The sequence below is a fragment of the Photinus pyralis genome, unplaced genomic scaffold, assembly GCF_008802855.1.
Source record: "Photinus pyralis isolate 1611_PpyrPB1 unplaced genomic scaffold, Ppyr1.3 Ppyr1.4_LG7, whole genome shotgun sequence".
NCBI lineage: Eukaryota > Metazoa > Arthropoda > Insecta > Coleoptera > Lampyridae > Photinus > Photinus pyralis.
In genome coordinates this window covers 15,150,119-15,164,802 of record NW_022170738.1, presented here as the reverse complement: position 1 = coordinate 15,164,802, position 14,684 = coordinate 15,150,119, and the positions used below count along the sequence as shown (strand labels likewise).

Genomic DNA, 14,684 nt, shown 5'->3' with positions numbered 1-14,684 from the left:
ACCTTTGATTTGTGTAAAGTGTTTACTATTTAGTATTCAAATACTTTTTGAAAGTATTCTGCTCAGCTCTGATACTCAGTCAAATCGCAACTTTCAGTCAACTACAAGAAAATCGCTCATTGGGATATTAGGAGAATATGAAGGGGAGAAAGTTGCATTTCTCTCAAATCGTGATATGGCGACCTCTGTGTTATGAAAATGACAATTAAAATAATAGTGTTCCGCACGCAATAAATTAGTGGACAATTCAATGAACTAAAGCCAGATGCCGGAACTGTACGTACGATCCTTCACTCAACGGTACGATCCATCAGAAATTTGAATATATTAAGATGAAATACATTTCTCCCTTTATTATTTTTTGCTAATTATTAATAGATGCATACGTAAATACAGGCGCAGATTAGTGTAGACCGTATGGTAATCTGTGTTACAGGATAGAACCATTGTATTTATCTATATAGCAGAGCTGGGTAAAATACTTTTCAAAATCTATTTAAAATAGAAAATACAAAATAAGAAATGCTAATTTATTTTAAATACAAGATACTAAATAGGTTTGGTATTTCTATTTAAAATACCAAATAGAAAATAGGTACCTCTAGCTATTTCAACTAAATATTTCAAATAAGTACCTATCATACCTGTTACATTGATCGTTATTATTATAATAGTGTCAGCATTTGTATCTCCTTTAATTTTCTTCCAAAGATCATACACACTGATTTTTGTTTCTTCTCAATAACCCAAACTCATTGAAAGGCGCAGGTTCTTAGGTGCTCCATTTAGGTTTTTGAAAAAATGAATTCGTATCTAATTAAACTTGATAATAGCCGAAATTACTAAAGATAAATAAATGATACTACACTGATTACTTTATTACTCACTCATGCAACACTTTCTGCCAGTCACAAGAAAATTTCTCATTCTGCTAGTAGGAGAACATGAACTGTCCGGATGTAATATAGTCACGGATCAGTTTATATTGTTTATATTTGTTTTTAGTAGCGATAAACAATATAGAATGTTTTCGAAAATTGTTGCTTCACGCAAGACGACGGCGCCGTGCCTGTTTCTACACAAAAAAATGGACGGGAACTGAAAATTCCAAATAGATTGCAAATGAAAAATTCAATTGTGGCAAATAGATAACATTTTCAAAACCTCGTATAAGGAAACCATATTTATAATAACTAATAAACTGTTTCAAAATTCAAAGCAATATAGACAACGAGCGACCAACACTGACAGACTGACGAACAGAAAGTCCAAATCACCCAAATTCAGTAAGTTACCTTATTTTCGTTTAGGCAAATAAAGCCCTTAAACGAGCTAGCTGTGCTTTTTCATAAAGAATGTCGTAAAATATGTGAAATGAAATCTTTTCTGTTAACTACAAGAAAATCGCTCACCGTGATATTAGGAGATCATGAGTAAGAGAAAGTTAATAGTTTATACTTTATAGAATTTCTCTCATTTTGTTATTGTACTGACCTCTATAAAATGAAAATTTATTAAAATAATAGTTGCTGTGAAGTTTTCTGCACGTATGTAGTACCTAATGGTAGCAAATAAGTAACGGATTTAGTGAACTCAAAAATAATAGCTTTGTTTATTCATTTAAATCAATAATGATAATAGTGAATAAACAATGATAACACAACACTAAATAGTAGATAGTGGTGAATTAAAGCCAGATGCTTCGTGTCAGAGTCGGAGTAAGCTGTAAGTTTCCTCAGAATGGAAAATGCGGTTGTTTTAAATTTCCATACAAATCCCCTATGACTAACATATCCTTTTCTTCTCCATGCAGTATTTTTTTTGCTAATTATTAGTATAACCAGAGCCTACTTGGTATAACCAATAAATAAATGAATGGTATAACCATAAAAACCATTGAATAAAGAATCTTATTATTCAATGGTATAACTTAGGTAGGTATAAGTAACAAATAACAATGCTTTTAGCTTTATTAAGTTGTTTGCGGAGGGGACCGCGGGAACAAAAATTTTTTTCTATAGGCAAGTTGAAACTTAAAAATGTTTGAATCGGGAGCTAAGTTCCAAAAATTTCCCGAATTTTCCCAAACTTATAGGACGATGGAATGGAGGTTTTTATGTACTTGCTTACAATTCGTTCCTAATTAAAATGTAATATATAATACCTAAACAACAGAGAGATATGTACGCACGCATAACTCCTCACTTCATCACACACAACATTTTCTGCCAACTACAAGAAAATTTCTCATTTTTCTATTAGGCAAATATGAACCATCCAGAAGTAGGTAATGTATATATCGATTTTCTCTCGACAGTAAAGGCGACAACTAATAATGAAAAGTTTCCTGCACTTACTTGTACATAAAAGTACCTACCTATTGCAGTTAGGTACGTCAGATGTCAGATTGGTAAGGCTTGCTTCAAGATGAATTTGTAACGATATGGTCATTGGTCATTGTACTTCTTAATCGATATACAATATGGATATTTCTCATTTTGATTGTGAAAAAATTGATACCTACATGGAAAGATAATCATAATTTTATTCAGAATTTAAATTCTCACAAATTGGGCATTACAAACAAATCTATGACATCCACTATCCACTCCACAGTATATAGAACTTGATAGAACTAAAGTGGCCAAACTTCAAAAAGGAATTCAATTTCAATTCAATTCAATTCAATTTTATTGTTACCTTTTGACAATGGATTAACATTGTGTAAGGGCTAGTCAAGACAGTAAAAGAATAAGATTAGGTAGGTACATAGTTGCAATTTACAAAGTTTAAATTAAAAAGTAAATAAATTTATTTGCAGATGTTTACGAATTCGTCGATTTTATAGATTGCATTTTGAACTAATAACTTTTTTAATTTTAACCTGAATAAAAACCTGAATTAAAACGCATTTACTTGTAGGGGTGACCCAGAATGAATATGAAAGAAACACCCGTTGTCTTTGCGCCAAATTAATTTATTGGAAAACACAATCATTGTCGTGGTCAATTTGTACGCAGTACTGTCCTCGTGCGCTGAAAAAAACAGATAAGTACTTCTATAACGATTATGTTTCCACAAATAACGCTGCCATTTAAAATACTGAATTATAGACAACGCAAAATCAGTGAGCATCTAGATTTTCCAAAAAAAATTACTAGGACAAGAAGAAAATTACCTAGAATCTGAAGGAATACCTACTACAATGGCGTCGTAAGGCCCATCGCAACTTCTTTTCCTGGTAGTAATCCCCAAGATTGCCTCTTAGGGCAGGATAAAGTACATGGCTTTCCATAAAACATTCGATTGTCTATCACCGCTTGAGCAAAGTAGCAAACGCTTTGAAAATGGCTACATCTTGAACGCCCTATTGAATACGGTACTGACAAACTTTAGAAAGTGATGTATATAGTTACGTATAGCATTTCCTTTGCAACCCGGTTGGAGCATTCCTCCATTAATACAAAAATTCACGTGTCCACTAGCTCCTTCTTCCCCCAAAAGACCGGCGTTTGTGTGCACCACTTGCACGTTGTACGCATCTTCGCGCGATAGTCTGAAGGTTGTGTCAGAAAACTGGTTAATGAGAGGTCTTGCTGGATCCAACCCTTGAACAAAGATTTATTGAAAAACTCGATTGTGTTCGCACGAAACGTACCTACAATCTTGAACTGCTTCACGTCGAGATAGTTACTCATCATACCGCAAATATGCGCCCCCAACGAATGTCCAACACACACAGTTTTCACGGCCATACCTCCCCAGTTCATAATGTAAGCGTATAACTGCGCACTGCACTGCGATACCAGTTTCAAATTTGACAATGCGGATAGATAACAAGGGAAGCGGCCGAGATCGTGCCATTCCACCATGAAAACATTATGATCTCCTCGATCGAGATAAGCTACAATAGTTGAAAAGTGTGTTGAAAGTTTGGAAATTCGGGTTTCACCTTTCCGCAACAGCTTCAACGGGTTGGATTTATGGGTGCCATTGAAGCCGTGGATTATAATCGCGTTGTTTTTGGTTTGATCCCAACCTGCTGCGTTTAGTGCGATGTTGCTTCGTACATCGATGCGTTTTTGGATACTCGGTTCTTCTCTAAAATTTGTACAGTTTTAAAAAAAAAGTGAATCGCTGTAAAGTAAATCAAGTCCTAATTGACATTTAGAACTTCAATTGTACTTGATTCTTTTTTTGTGATCTTGCATAATTCTGGTCCCTGAGCAATTTGGGATAAAATGCGGTATAAATGTTCCATAATCCTTTTTGAATTTTAATTTCAAACTTTCAAAGTCTATTTCGCCCCCCTGTAGGAAGGGGTAGTAGAATTTTCCTACCGCAGGGGCACTGCGTGTCGTAAGAGGCGACTAACCAACGGCAGGCAAGAGAATTACTCTTTTCTCTCTCATTTGGTCTCCATTGAACCAAATGAGTTGTTTGTTTTTTCCGTGTACACATCAACATCTATGATGACTACTAAATGTAACCATAATCATCCTATACTATGCAAGCGGTCATTGGCCATTGTATTTTCTTCTCTGCACTCTCTCAATAATTTCGTTTTATCATAGAGATTTTCATCCTTTGCCATCTATCGGTTAGATAATTTTTCAACCAGGTTATAGTGTTTAGAAAGACCTAGTGTCTCAAGCTTGTGAATTAATCTAGAGCGACTGACAGTATCAAAAGCCTTCGAAAAGTCTAATCCACACACTATAGTAACTTTGTCGTTATCGTACTCTCCTTTCATTCAATGCAATAAACACAATAGAGCAGTAACAGTGATGTGGTGCTTACGAAAACCTGACTATTTTAGGTAGTAGAGATGGTTACTTTTTGCAAAAGTGTCGATTTGTTGGTGTACGATTCTTTCCAATATTTTAGACATTGCTGGAAGGATTTTTAATTTTAATTGTCAACCGCCTGTGTGCGAGGCATTATGTCTAAACAAGCTTTGTAAGCTTTTCTTTCTTCCGGGGATTTTATTTTAATTGTTTCATGTGTTTCAGAATAAATGTTTGTCATTGTCAATCAATTTAATGTGTGTTTATTCGAATCAATTGCGCGGCCCGGATAGAGTTTTCATGTCAGTTTTTTTTAATTGGTTCCCACGATTTATTTCAGGCGTTAATCAAAAGTTATGTAGTAAATTCTTTAGAATTTTAGGAAGTTGATAGAGGTCACCGAGTCTCCAATTGAGAAGTTTTAAGTCATTATTAGGATTTTTGTTTATAGCAGATGCCGGATATGTACCATGTGAGATATAAAATTCTAGAGGAAGTAGACGTTATTTTTTGACACGTTTATTAAAATTTGTTTGCTAAGGCTAACGATTTCGACCACTAAAGGTCATCTTCAGGCCGAGCGTCAAAAAATTTATGAATGACATTACATCAACACCAACATTGTTGTTGGTATTGGTCAGTACACAATTTTGGGGTTTGAAAATGAGAGACGAGTACTGTTACTCGCTTATGTTTTTTCTTGACTTATCGGTTTAATGCGTTGGAAATTCCTTTCGCCAACTTTTCGCCTTGATGAATTATGATATTAGTGGTACAAAATAAACGTAACTTTTTTAACTTTGCTAACAATTTTCTCCTTCACTTTATGCAGGGTATTAAAAACAAGGTTTTCTATACTTTGTGGCACTACGGAGCGCCTGAAATGTTATTGGAATTCGCTGACTTCACGATGGTTATTACTACGAACGTTTGTCGATTTCTATAAAAGCACGATATGATTACGAGGTATTTGTACTCGACACGGAAAGACGTAATTGTTTCTTCGCGTAATTTTCTATCTCGTTTTATCCGTATAGAAAAGGCACTTTTTCTGCTAGCAAACGTGCACAAATTTTACACGCCCACTTGCACTAAGGGTAGTGAAAAACTCAAACGCACTATCGTTATAACAATCCAAATGGTAACTCGTAAACTTTTCTAGTTGGGAAAAATGCTAACCATCCAAAAAACTATAGGATATTATGGACACTAGGTTGTCGCGTGGACCTAAATCTTCTCTTTGAAGCTCGGTTAATCGCGAACGTGGGATTTAATTATTGGGGCTCTAATTCACTGACCAGACGCGGATCAATAAATTTTCTGCAATGCTTATCCTCCCTCTTTCTACACTAAACTGACTTAAAACGTCTATTTGACGACGAAAAGCAATGGCGGAGATACTCTTTAATTTAAATTAACTCTTCAAATCGAAGGTGGTCTACAATACATGCCGAGGCAGCAGAAATTTACTTATCTCCTTGTCAGAGGAACCCAACTCGCAGCGTCAGGTATGAAACCTTATATTACCTCTTTCTAACACGTAAAACGATACCATTTGCCGTCAATACAATTTAAAACAAAGACGTCTCTGACAGTCAGATGACAAATTAAGCTGTTTATTACATTATATTACTAAAATTGTTTCATTCTTTTCAGTTATCTGCGAGTACTATAAAATAAAATTTTGTGCTATAACCACGGTAACCTTCATCAATCAATTCTCTTGAAATTAGAAGATCATTCCTTCTATAAAAATACACCCCTAAAAATGAACACATTTATAATACGGAAAATGTTCACTAACTGAATGATGGTGTTCTAGAGCAACAATCCGTGACTGCCATACCTTATTCGTTATTTTATAAAATGATACCGAAATTTCCTCAAATTAAGTATTGCATTCCTATTCAAAACAATAACTACTTCATTAATTGCAAAGAAACAGTATTCTAATTAATGCCATTGTTAAAAAGTAAGGTATTTCGAATTTTTAATAGTAAATTGGTTTGAAATTCCCAGCGCTCTACAATAAGATAATTTCTGCTCAATTTATAATTTAAATAAATTGAATATAACAATATAAGAGTTCGGTAATTAAAAATTGAAAAATTATAGTTTTTAGATACACTTACGCTGTATATAGATAAAATTTAATATCGTTATCTGGACACGAGTAGCTCTTCTTTAAAAGGCAGCTCCAATATTTAATATCGAACATATTTCCCATTCCTTCCCATGATGCTGCAAGAAAAGCAATGAAATTCCTTAACGATATCGGTTAAGAAAAATAAAATTAAATATGCTGTTTCTGAAGTATATTGTACGTACCGTCGAAGAGTGCGCCGGAAACGCGGTACAACAAAAAGAAGTTAAAAAGTTTAAAAATCATTTTCGCAAACGCGTCTGCAATTGTTGAGCAACTAAGGAGAATTGACTGAACTGAATTGCGGTACATATGAAACCGTTACGAACTTTTTGTGAAATTTGTGATTCGTTTCGCCTTTTTGCGTTGGAATCTTTCACTGGCATGTGCAATGAGAGCACCCGATAGAGACAAATTCGGTTAGGTGAAATGGTGAAGGAAGCCTTACAAGATGATTTCGGAACAAAAACAACAAAAAATGCGATGCATTTGTCCGTTCAGTATGATATATTGTTTTCTGGAGAAAGGATACACATTAAACGAAAAAGGGGCAATGCAAAAAATACCATCATGTGTGGAATAATAAACACCTAAGCTTTGTATATATTTTTCTAGTTTAGTCACGTTGTGTGTATTACTTCTAGACGTTTGTGCTGCGTTCTCGAAGAGAACAACAATTTCAACTGTGTACGTTTTGGATTAAGGCTAACTTTGTGGAATTAATAGTTAATGCGGTGAGGTGAAAATCCTACTTTAGTAGGTACAATACGCTAATTTAATTGGCCCATCCTTAAAAGTAAAGTTTGGAAGCGCGCCAGTTTAGATCAAGTCAAAATAATCTTTTAATTAACCTACTTTATTGGTTTCCTGCTGTAATTTCAATTCAATAGGCATTTGGAGCGAAGTACCTACTAATTGGATGGTTTGCAAGTTGACGACAAAGACACCAGTCTAGTAGCCATTGGTAGTAATTTTTGGAAAAAATGCACTAAACATAGGAAAGTGACACCCCCTACGCTAATGATACTCTGCACCCTGAGCGTTAATCAGTAAGCATGTTTTCACGTGGGGTAGAACAATTTCAACGCAATTCAGCGTTAGAGTAAAGGCATTCCCATTGGGGGTCAAGGTGGCTGTAAACTATAGGGAATCAGTTCTTGTGGGATATTCAAACGCACGATTCCGCATAGAGCTTGTCATCAACAACTAAGTGATGGATTCCAGTGAGAATTAAAAGATAATTGAATAACGATATTTCTTAGACACAATACTGCAGTCAAGTGAAAAAAAAGAAGCCTCAATTGAGGTGTTCTATGACATATTCAAGGCGTTTGATTACGAAACTTCTTACGGCATTGAAATGGTTAACAAACTTTTTGTGCAACAGGCACCGGTACGTCTATACTGTTACTATACTGTTGTTTTTTCCTTTGGGAATAGTTTTGTAATTGCGTAATTATCGCTTTTGTAAATCGTTTATTTAATGGTAAAACGTGAAATGCGTGTTAAAAGTAAGACATTTGGTCGTTTGCGATAAGAAGTTTTATTATCAGACAAAATTTTACTAACGCACGTGTTTTTATCGCTGTTACGAGGTAACGGAGGTGCAGGTGTGACGATGTGCGTGCTAGTTCGGAGTAAGTGGAGACCCGTTCCTTCGAAGCTGGAGTTATTAAGTCTAATTGTGATTGGCTGTTGATTTGAACACTCTGAAAAGGGAATTATTCTTATGATGGAAGTGGTGTTTCTTTAAATACTGGAGAAAAAAACGAGTTCGTAATTTTTTATAATAAATCTGTGCAGAAGAGAGTTCGTCGTTTTTTCAACGTGGACGACAACTTTTTATTATCTTATCTAAAATCTTATCTAAAGTACAAGAGCAAACAGCTTTTTTTTTACGATTAAAAGGCATCCTTATCACTAGATATCAATCTTTTATAAAAATAAACGAAATACCCAATAAATCAAATCAAAACTGTCACATAAATGAATTAACAAAATGAATTGATAACAAAAATGAGATAAAATTTTCCTGTCCTTAACAATTCTAGAAAATAATCTTTTGTTACAATGAAACAAATAGACTCCTTGGATACAGACTAAATACGCAAAATCGTTTTGTGTTTAACTGAAAGGAAACTTACCAGGTTAATTAAACGACCCGTATTCACTTCAGGTGACTGGACCTAAACCTCAACGTCTAAACTGACATTGTTTACACAGCAATATTGTTGTGTAACCAACGCCATGTCGATGTCGACGTTATTTAGGTCTAAATACAGAAATTAACGACAGGACGCCCTGTATATGAGAAATATTCCAATTTAGTAAAGTAAATCGGGAGGTTTATTTAGGAATAAGTATAGAGTTGGTTTGTTTTATTTGAGTTTGTATTTCTGTAGTATTATTTTTCCTTTTAATTGTGTATTGTTTGATTGGATTTGTTGTAGTAAGGTGAAATTGCGTGTTTAAATGTAGGAAACATCTGGTAAAGTTGACGTACATTTTAAAAGATTTTATCTGGTTGTTTTGTGATAAGGATGTAAGTTAACGTGCATGTTTTGGTGCTGATAACAAGAGATGCAAATGGACAACGTTGTGCGCATTATTTTCGGCGGCGTTCTTTCGAAGCTGGCGTTATCAAGGCTAATTGTAATTGGCGAGTTATTTGTAAATAGGTATACTGGAAGAAGGAGTTCATTGATGGTGGAGGTTTGGTTAAATACTGTAGACAACGAAAAAACGATTTTACTTGCTAGCTGGTTCACGACGGACGGAAAAGAGTGTATCTATCTTTACCATAAATATTTATTCGGGCTGTCCGCTCGATTTGATTGATTGGGGACGCACAAATGGTAGATGCAAAAATCTATAAGAGAATCATTGACACAACAAAGAACGCATGGACCAGCTTTATCAACTCACTGTCAAGAAAAAAATGTTGGGCTTCTTTTTTCTTAAGCCCCACCATACCCAACACATCGCAATTCCAAAATTTGATCATTTTTAAAATTTCATTGTTAATCAATAATCATGTCTTTAGTGAGGCAACTCCGAAATCCTTGTTCGTGCAGTAAACCTACCACCACATATTCGTAGAGCTGGTTTAAACATGTTCACAAGTTTGAGGCTGTATTTGTGGTCGGTGCGTATGATCTTCTTCTATGTTTGTTTTTGGTACAGTCCTACAACCCTTAAGTTTAGTGTAACTGATATCGGTTACCGTAGAAAAAAATGTCTTCATTCTCTTTTGTAATTTTTTATCGAAACTTGGAATTTTTTACTGTAAAACAAATCAATCGTGTTAAATCATTCGTATAGTTGGAGTTTGACACTGTTGGTTTTTTTCATTATTTTATCCTTGCAAAAATCTTATATGCGTCAGATTAAATTGGCCAACAAACAGAACAGTAACGAACCAAGTTAATTATTTGCGATACCAGGATGAATGGGCTGAGAGACGAGGTCCAATTAAATGAAAATCTTGATGATAGCAATTTCATTAGCGCAGAAAGACCTAAAGTAAATCAAAGGATGTACGCCCTAATAAATTTTTTTGTATCATCCTTTTAGTAATGTACCTACCTTTCTTTTCCAACCTCTATTGTAATCAAAAATGGTTCGCCACAAAACATCTTGGGGACTAATTAAAAATAATATAAAAATTGTGTTTTGTATAATGGAAACGATATCCACCTAATCACCCATTTTTTCACCTGTGTATGTAACAACCTAACAACCGGGACTTAATAAATTTATTGTCGCAAAAACATTCCCGTACTAATAACGGTCGTATTAATGTTTATTTTATTGCACTTCCTAAGAAAAGGGCACGAAAGGGAACTACAAAACATGACCCAGTTAGGTGGAAAATGTCTTTGTTTCAGAATCCAATCCAGTGTTGTAGAAGCACCGGTAATAGTAATAAAGTTTACTAATTATTCAGTTGTAGGTAATGCTTTGATGAGAAGGCGAAACGTAATCCCATCTACAAGACGCCGTGATTTCACTTCTTAAGATATGTGCAGACGAATCTAAAGTTTAATTTATTTGTCGATTGTCTGCATGTTTCCTTTATGTAACATTGTAACTAGATTTTAGAAACTTACGAGACTTTGAGTTGGCGTGGAGACCAACCTGAAATTTATACTCGTCAATACCTGGCTCTTAGCTCTGGAATCAAAGTATAGACGAACTTTAAAATTCCCTTTCTCATAAACGAAGAAACCGTTGGACGGGTTTGAAAACAGAAATCATGGGCTTTAATGACATAGCTGCGCCATTGTTTAACATTTTTATCGTAAACCGGTCATCAAGAGCATTTTCAGTGTGTAGTGAAATTTTCGAAAAGATTTCTGATTGTAATGGCTTTAGTAGTCATGTTCTGTATGTTCACGGCGTTTTCAGTTACTTTTTTTCTGAAAAATGTTTAGCTCCATTTATTTATTAGGACACAGGACCAGTGGCTTAGCATGCCCAAATGGCGTCTAGGGCAAACATTAAACTTTCCCCCTTCGTAAATTACCTAAATATAAAGCAAGATACGAAAAATCGCATACGATTTCCAGATTAGGTGGTTTTTGTGCACCGCGCGAACCTAATTAAAACAGCCCGCATTCGGAAACACGACATTTAATGCGGCTCATATTCAATAGTTTTATCATTGAACATAGAAATTGATTGGCAAAGGTTCGACGTTGCTGGCTCTTTTCGTTCTGGAGTTAGACGAGGAACATGTGGACTAAATCTTAATGTAACGCGTGTTTTTCTTTGCCGTACATTCAAGTAGACCATAATTTACCTAGAATATCCAATAAAAGTGTCAAACATAACGCTGCCTGAGGGAAGTTAATGGTCCATAATCGCTAGCACGACGACTCAGAGCACGTTGACAATATTTGATCAGTTTAAGGGAATTTTGGGCCAAATGCATGTGAGTTTTGGTTAAGGACAGTTATTTTATGTTTTGAATGGTTATTGTTTCTATAGGTGTTTCGACAATTACTCGGGTCATGTATTTCTTTTGTCTTTAGTTTCTTACATCCATACAGTAATTACATGATTACGTTAGATTATATCCCAAATTAACGTCCTATGGCTATGGTCTATGTGCCCGTTATTGATCATTTACAGTTGTATTACGGGGCAGCACCCACGAGTGGGTTTTGAAACATTTTTTGTGTGTGTCTGTGGCAGGGGTCACAGCAGATATTTTTGCACGCCGAAATGTAGGTGCACACAGCATTATTTTGATCGTTTTACTCGTTTTACTTTTCTAATGACAATGAGCAGACAATTAACCTAATGGAGTTGTAAATTAGAACTTTCTCGCCCGGAAACGCAAAAGTTCTTGGGCGTAGTTTCTTTGAACGATTCACTTCTGCGTTTAGATTGTAAACAAGCAGGATTCTTTTAACATAAAGGTTTTATATTAACGCTTTTTTGTTTATTCACACCAAAGCATAAGTGGCACAGTTTAAGCTAAACTTCTTTAGTAGAAAAGAGCTATAACCTTTTTATGGTTCCGAATTTTGCAAACAAAGTTCAATCCCCTTTTGTCCACTAATTTTATGCGAATTTTTGTCTACTAGGAACGGAAAAGAAATATCCTGGCGCGATTAATTAATTTGTCCTTGGTTGAAACACGATTGTTTTAATTTATTTTCTGAGACGTGCGTATTTTACGATTGTCTTGCCACGTTTCATTTCAAAGATTACCTCATGCTTATTCTGTAATCTTAATCAAGTAGCTCTAATCTAGAAGAAAATTTACCACACCCAAAGACCCTAGGAAGAGTTGCCCACGAAGGAGTAGCAAGACTGCAAAATTAAACATGTTGTGAAGAGCTTCTGATTGTGGTTGAACAAACATCACTATACCTATTAGTACCTACAATGTTATCCTTGTCCAGTTATTTTTATTTTGAAGTCATGGATAGGTACTTCATTTTGGACGGCATGTTTACGATCAGTAAACCATAATAATGTTCAATGTTTCTCACCTAAGTTTTAGTAGGTTTACAATATTCATTTTTGTTTTCCATGGAATAATAGTGATTGATATTGAATAAGTCGTGTTATACGATAGTAATCTAATTTAACTAGTTAGGTATCCTAAACGCATTAAATTACGATTGAATAATTTCTGGAGGAAACTCTATCCAATTAAACTAAGCAAATTTTCTGCTTTCCAGTTTACGGTCGCTTTCCTTGGTTGAGGACACGGAGAGACTTCAGGAAAATATCCACGGAAATAATTTGCTTTGGCATTCGAGCAGTAAGTCAGAGCCAGTTTAAGAGATCTAACTAATCTTAGTCCGCAACGCTAATCGCATACCGTGATATTCTGTCTAATTAAGAGTTATACGTTTTAAACTAAAAGCGTACCGGAGATTGGCGTAGACGTAAATGCAGAAGGTTTTAAATGCACCGATGCACAAAGTCGTTTACATGTAACGGGCGGTTAAGAAATTTCGACGCCTATTAGTCTAATCGTCACTTTAATGTCGCTGACAGAAAAGATAAATTTCTACTTCCGCATTTTCAATTTGAATAGTAACGCGTTTTTCCTTACACGCCAGAAACGTTCAAGTGAAGTGCAATCGCGTGTAATAAAGTAACTACACTAAAGAATCGCATGTACGTCTTCATCCCCAAACCGCATAAACTTAAATCCTTTTTTTGTCAGAGAAACCTTACTTTTGTATCGACGTCGATATCGTGCGCTAACGTATTCAAATATAATAGACACCTATATTGCGGTTATCCGAAAAAACTTGGAAAAAAAAGCTTAAAAAACATACTCGATATTTGAGAGTATAAAATTTCTTCAAGGGTGAAGAATTTAAACACACACCATCAAGGAACCACATTATCCCTATGTTTCTTTATCCCTAGGCATACCGGCATCGAACAAATAATGAAATATAGCATCACTCAACATAAGATCAATAATAATCTTTTTTGGAAAGTAAATGAACATTTCGGCATCCGGAATTAAAATCTCTTTCTAGCATCAGGCAAGCGCAATAACGTACGTTGGGCGCTATCTTCAAATATATTTCAAAGGATTCGTGGATCCTTCACAAAAAATACATTTTTTTCCCTATGGTGCGTTCTCCCTGGGACACACGGTATGTTAATTATTACGGATCCTCAGATCTTTTATAGTTTTGTGTTGCCGTCCGCCCGTGTGCGCTATAGCTCTTTTTAAAAGTGGACCAAAGAGGTGATGATGGGAAAAATTGTGGTTTTTTTGGTTGGTCTTTCTTTATGTACTTGGAAAAGTAAATGCGTGCTTTATTTATTTACAATTATTTAATTAACAATAAACACATATTATACATTTCAAATTTTACAAAGAAAAAAAGCAAAGCGTTCAAGGAAAACAAAAAGTTCTGTACTTACATATAACGTATTACTACAGTTGAAGTTTTTTCAAAAAAATGTACACATTAATTTACATATAAGTATATTTTAAAGCTCTACAAAATTAAACTCGAAACTTAAAACCTCAACATTTTATTTAAGAGATTTTTCTTCGCTCGCAAAAGGTAGTCATCTTCATCGTGAAACTCGACCAGTGTCATTGTTGGCGATGTGCCTGTGCACAGATAACACTGTGTCGCTTTTATACTGTTAGATATTCATGAAAATTGGTGGGCACTCTGATTTGTGTAGTTGTATTGAATAAATTCAGGAACAGTTTTTTTTGCATACGAATTTTCAAAAAAAGTTACCTCAGGAGTCTGTTT

General features: G+C 34.9%; 1 protein-coding gene across 1 annotated transcript; it reads right to left on the bottom strand.

Annotated features, from left to right (window-relative positions):
- Positions 1-2,924: 2,924 nt before the first annotated feature.
- LOC116177479 (lipase member H-A) lies at positions 2,925-7,196 on the bottom strand. Its single transcript, XM_031496468.1, has 7 exons — positions 7,116-7,196; positions 6,920-7,028; positions 3,953-4,101; positions 3,659-3,904; positions 3,417-3,608; positions 3,202-3,367; positions 2,925-3,035 (listed from the first exon to the last, which is right to left on the bottom strand). The coding sequence occupies exons 1-7, from the start codon at positions 7,174-7,176 to the stop codon at positions 2,978-2,980; spliced, it is 981 nt and encodes a 326-aa protein (XP_031352328.1). The 5' UTR covers positions 7,177-7,196; the 3' UTR covers positions 2,925-2,977.
- Between the last annotated feature and the right edge of the window lie 7,488 nt (positions 7,197-14,684).

Bases quoted from the DNA above. Each gene is read 5' to 3' on its own strand.
- LOC116177479 (XM_031496468.1), bottom strand. From the start codon at position 7,176: ATGATTTTTAAACTTTTTAACTTCTTTTTGTTGTACCGCGTTTCCGGC. The intron at 7,029-7,115 runs GTACGTACAATA...CTTTTCTTGCAG, and splicing joins TTCCGGCGCACTCTTCGACG to CATCATGGGAAGGAATGGGA. The intron at 4,102-6,919 runs GTAAGTGTATCT...TACAAATTTTAG, and splicing joins AAATTTTATCTATATACAGC to AGAAGAACCGAGTATCCAAA.